General features: G+C 37.9%; 1 protein-coding gene across 2 annotated transcripts; it reads left to right on the top strand.

The window, feature by feature from the left end:
• The first annotated feature begins 2118 nt into the window (after positions 1-2118).
• LOC122093308 lies at positions 2119-4523 on the top strand. Of its 2 annotated transcripts, none has more exons than XM_042663600.1 (2): positions 2119-2252; positions 3659-4523. In XM_042663600.1, exon 2 carries the CDS (start codon positions 3664-3666, stop codon positions 4393-4395), a length of 732 nt encoding a protein of 243 aa, XP_042519534.1. In that variant the 5' UTR covers positions 2119-2252; positions 3659-3663; the 3' UTR covers positions 4396-4523. The 2 variants fall into 2 exon arrangements, with proteins under 2 accessions (XP_042519534.1, XP_042519533.1); XM_042663599.1 differs by lacking the exon at positions 2119-2252 and adding an exon at positions 2259-2407.

The raw sequence follows: 4523 nt of genomic DNA, 5'->3' as shown, positions 1-4523 counted from the left end.
ATTCCATTGTTGTTTCTAATAATGCCTCCCCCACCACTAATGCCTGGATTTCCCTTACTAGTGATATCCACATTTAGTTTAACAGCATGAAAGGGAGGGCACCAATAAATAGGAACAAGAGTCTTAACCCTACTAATTGGTGGGTCTAATTTAAAGACCTGCAAGATAAGATTATCTTTCAAATAAAGTGATTTAGAAAAATTAGTTGAGTAAATGATTTCATGAATCCAATCCTTGATTCTCTCAATTATGGTAGTTGCAACACGAGAGCCCTCACTATGTCTTTTATTATTTCTTTTCTGCCGTAACTCCCAAATAATAAATGATGGTAATAGACCAGTTATTTATTCACAAATATCTTTGACACTGGCAAGGAATTGCCAATAAAGAATTATAGTACTGAGATCCTAAGTTGGAATAATATCAACGTCCATTGTTCTTCCAAAGAAATCCCAAATCTTAGAGGCAGTTGTACCCACCATTAAAATGTGGGTAGATGTTTCCCTCCAAGGATCTTTGCAACAAAAACATTTGGAAGCTAATGAAATACCAATACTCATCAAGGCGTCATCTCTTGGAATTTTCCCATTAAAGATTTGCCAAACAAAAAAACCCACTTTTGGAGGGATCGATATATTCTATAACCATTTAGAGTAAAGAACCAAAGGGTAGTGAGATCGGATCTCATTCCATGCCTAATTGGTTGAAAAAAAGCCATTGCTCGTTGGAGTCCACACTAATCTATCAACTTTATTTGATAAGATAACGTTGGAATTGAGAATACTATCACGAACCTCTGAAAAGTCAATAATATTTAGCACATTTTGGTCTCAAACACCATCATCATTAAGCACATCTTTTACCTGAGTTTTCAGATTTACATTTATGATCCCATCAACGTAGTCAATTAGGGAGCCACTGCTAGACCAATTACCAAGCCAAAAATTCACCTCGCCAGAACCAATTAGCATTTAGATTTTGATAAAATAAATTATTTAAGATCCAAAGCCCCCTGCCAAGTTTTAGAACCCACTAGTTTACTTTCTGCTAAAACAATATGGTTACTCTTTAGAAGTTTAGCCTTGAAGAAGGTACTCCAAAAATAATTTTCTGAAATAATACGCCACAGACATTTCAATCACATAGATGTACTAATATCCTTTAATAAACAAATTCCAAGACCTCCTTCATCTAAAGGTCTACAAATCTTGTGCCAACCCACCTAGTGATGGCGCTTTCCAAATTCAAAAGAACCCCATCAAAAATCTACACAAATACTGTAAAAGTTTTGCATAACCGATTTTGGGATATCCAAACTTGCAAGGATGTGAATTGGCATAGAGGAAATCATATGCTTGAGAAGAACTGGCCTACTGCCAGAGGATAACAATTTTCTTTTCCAGCCTGCCACCTTGTGTCTAATTTTAGCAAGCATATCGTCAAAAAAATAAATTTTTAGTCTATTCGTGTAAAGAAGTGCTCCCAAATATGTTATTGGTAGAGATTTCCTCACAAACCCTGTAATCGTTTTGGTTACTTCATTCAGTAATTTGGTTCAAATTTGGTTTAATGAAATAACCTGCCGAAACAAATGAAGATGGAAAGGAAATTACAACACCGAAACAAATGAAGATGGAAAGGAAATTACAACATCGAAACAAATGAAGATGGAAAGGAAATTATAACATGATGAAGATAGAATCCTTCAAATTCTGAATTCAATCTCATTCGGTTCATATATTATGAAGATAGAATCCTTCAAATTCTGAATTCAATCTCATTCGGTTCATATATTGGTCTATTGATAATTCAGTTTAAGCGGAAATAACCTGTTGAAACAGATGAAGTTGGAAAGGAAATTATAACCTCATGAAGATACGGTCCCACAATTTAGCAAAGGGCATGATTTAAAGGTTTACTCTGATTGAGATTTGGTTCGGTTGGATTCAAAATCAACCGGTTTTGCTATAAAATCAAGTTGAACCGAATGAGAGTTCATTTTCAAAATCAAAACCGAATCGTTTTTGTTTTCAGTTTGATTCGATTCGGTTCCGGTTCTAGATTGACTGCCTGTCCCACACAACCTCTCCTTTATCAGTTGGGATTATGTGCCTTTCCATTTTTTAGCTATATGGAAGTTCCTTTATCCTTTTTAAACTTCTGAGTTCGTCTCTATGCGCGCGCGACCTGCAGTTCAAAGCTTAGGGTCTCAAACTTGAAAGCGGACGTTTCGCACTTCCCCATCAACAGTGGTACTCTTTCTTCTTCTCAAAACCTCATTGTCTTCGTTTGATGTTATTCTATCGACTCTCATGGATCTTATGTTTTCTATTCGTAGTGAGAAAACCTGTAAAATTGTTTCTGCCCCTGTATGCGAAGTCAAGAACTGTAACCATCGTTACGTTTGGTAAATCTCTATCTAAAGCCAAAAAAAAAAAAAAAAAAAGGGAAAAAAAGAGAGAAAAGGATGGCAACCCAATCCCCGGTGAAATCCGGTTGTAGGGCTCTCTGTGTTGGGTTTTTTCTTCCCTTCTTATCGTCATGATCACACTTAGCTGAAATTAATTATTTGGAAAATTATGTTGAGCTGAGGCGTTTGATGAAAACTTCACTACTAAGTTTTTCCGAGTTTGAGGAATCGATAATTGTTAACTGGTATTATCGACTTTTGGGTTGAGATTCTATGGGCAGTCTGAGAAGTCTGATAACCTTACCACCCATTTAGTGTTCATTTCATATTTGTCATGGCGACAAGGCGACCCAAGGCGGTGCATTAATCTGGGGCCTAACACCTACGTGCCCTAGGTGTGCATAGTTCATATTATGCAGTTTTATGAATGGTCTTATGGTAAATATCCATCTCTCAGCCGGATGCTTAGTCTCAATCTCAATCCGGAAATGCCATTATTTCATTCTGCTTTTGTGAATGGATTGGCTTTGTTTCTTGTGCTGATCTTGACCTGCATCACGTTGCTGGAGTTGCAATGCCATCCTGTTAGAACAAAATCACTGTGATTGTGCCAAAATTGTAAAACTGCGAGTTTAGGAACTGTTCTGCAATTTCTTGCTGGTGCTGTTTCATTAGCTGAATTCCCTTTCATACCTTGTGGTATTCATGTTCATTTCAACTGTTAATATTGCTGCAGTTATTTATTTGTTTGTTCCTTATTTTTTTAGAAGCAGTTGTTAGGATTGAAGCAAATTAGAAGCCATCCCCTACCTATGCACACATGCATTATGGGCAGAGATCCCAAGATCGACACATCTTATGCCTAATATTGACTTACTAGTAAACATTCTTTTTGGCTGTTGGAATAGGAAATAACATGGTGAATGGTCCAACCAAATAAGGGCGTACCCAATGCACGAGGTCTAGGGAGGGTCATAATATACGCATCCTTACCCCCGCTTCACGGAGAGTGTGTTTCCTGGAATGTTCCAACTAAATATTTACGAAGTTGTTGGTGTTTGATAGGTCAAGCTCTTAACCTAGGGTAGGATCCATGTCTTCCAACAGTTGCATGCCAGAGGGGCAATGCCTTTTTCCCTTCACTTCTCCCAAATATCTCTTTATAATCTTTCTGGGTATAGTAGATTTCTACTGCTGTTAACCAGTTATTCTTCCCTTTACTAACATTATTGCCAACATTTTTTGTAGGCAACATGGCATTACAAGGTGATGTAGCCATGGCATTGCAAGGTGATTTTTCTCAAGGCTTTGTTTCTAATTCAAAAGGTTCTGACCAGATTGGGGATGCAATCTCCTCAGAAGATGCGGCATGGGTTGATTCTTGCCTGGTTTATGATCCTGAACTGTCTGCTAGTGGTTGGGATGCTCTAAAAGATGTGTTGTTAGATATTGTCAATTCACAATCCCGTTCACACTTTGAGACCATGGAAACTGAAAATGATTTTTGTTCACATTTTGAGGCTATGGAAACTGAAAATGCTTCACATTCCAGAGGAACTTCTGGTGAGCTCCTAACCATGATTGAGGATGAGGAAGCAGGAGCTGCACCATATCCAGAGGGAACTGATGATGACCTTGTTCCTGCAAGTGAAAAGGTTGAAACTGCAATATACCGGAGTTACTTGAGAAGTGACTTCTTGTTGAAACCTTATAATCGTGGTGAAAATTGTAACACTGGTGGAGTTGATTTATGCTGTACAAATGAGATTCATTCGTCTTGTGATGGCATCTTCAAGGTCTGGGATCTGGATACACTTACCGAGGAAGATGAACTCATCAAACAGTTGAAGGAGGCTCTTGCTGAGAGTTCGCTGCGTGATATACCATCAACTCCAGGTGGTCATGGCACTAATTCAAATAAGGAAGCACTTCGTGATCTACTCGCTGGCATTGCGGATCTGTCTTTGCGTCAATCCCCTGGCTGAAGATGTTCTCCTTATAGGCCTCAGAATATATATATTGATGCTTTTATTGCTTCAGAACACTATTAAGTTTGTTAATCTTGGCAAGAAAAATGAAAAAAGATTTAGGTATTGAGGCTTGAATTTCAAAA

Source organism: Macadamia integrifolia, chromosome 11, assembly GCF_013358625.1.
Source record: "Macadamia integrifolia cultivar HAES 741 chromosome 11, SCU_Mint_v3, whole genome shotgun sequence".
Lineage (NCBI taxonomy): Eukaryota > Viridiplantae > Streptophyta > Magnoliopsida > Proteales > Proteaceae > Macadamia > Macadamia integrifolia.
Note: the sequence above shows the minus strand (reverse complement) of the source record. Positions and strands in the feature narration are given on the sequence as shown.

Coding starts and splice junctions, on each gene's coding strand:
- LOC122093308 (XM_042663599.1), top strand. CDS start 2,293: ATGTTATTCTATCGACTCTCATGGATCTTATGTTTTCTATTCGTAGTG. Junction 2,408..3,658: donor TGTAACCATCGTTACGTTTG/GTAAATCTCTAT, acceptor CATTTTTTGTAG/GCAACATGGCATTACAAGGT.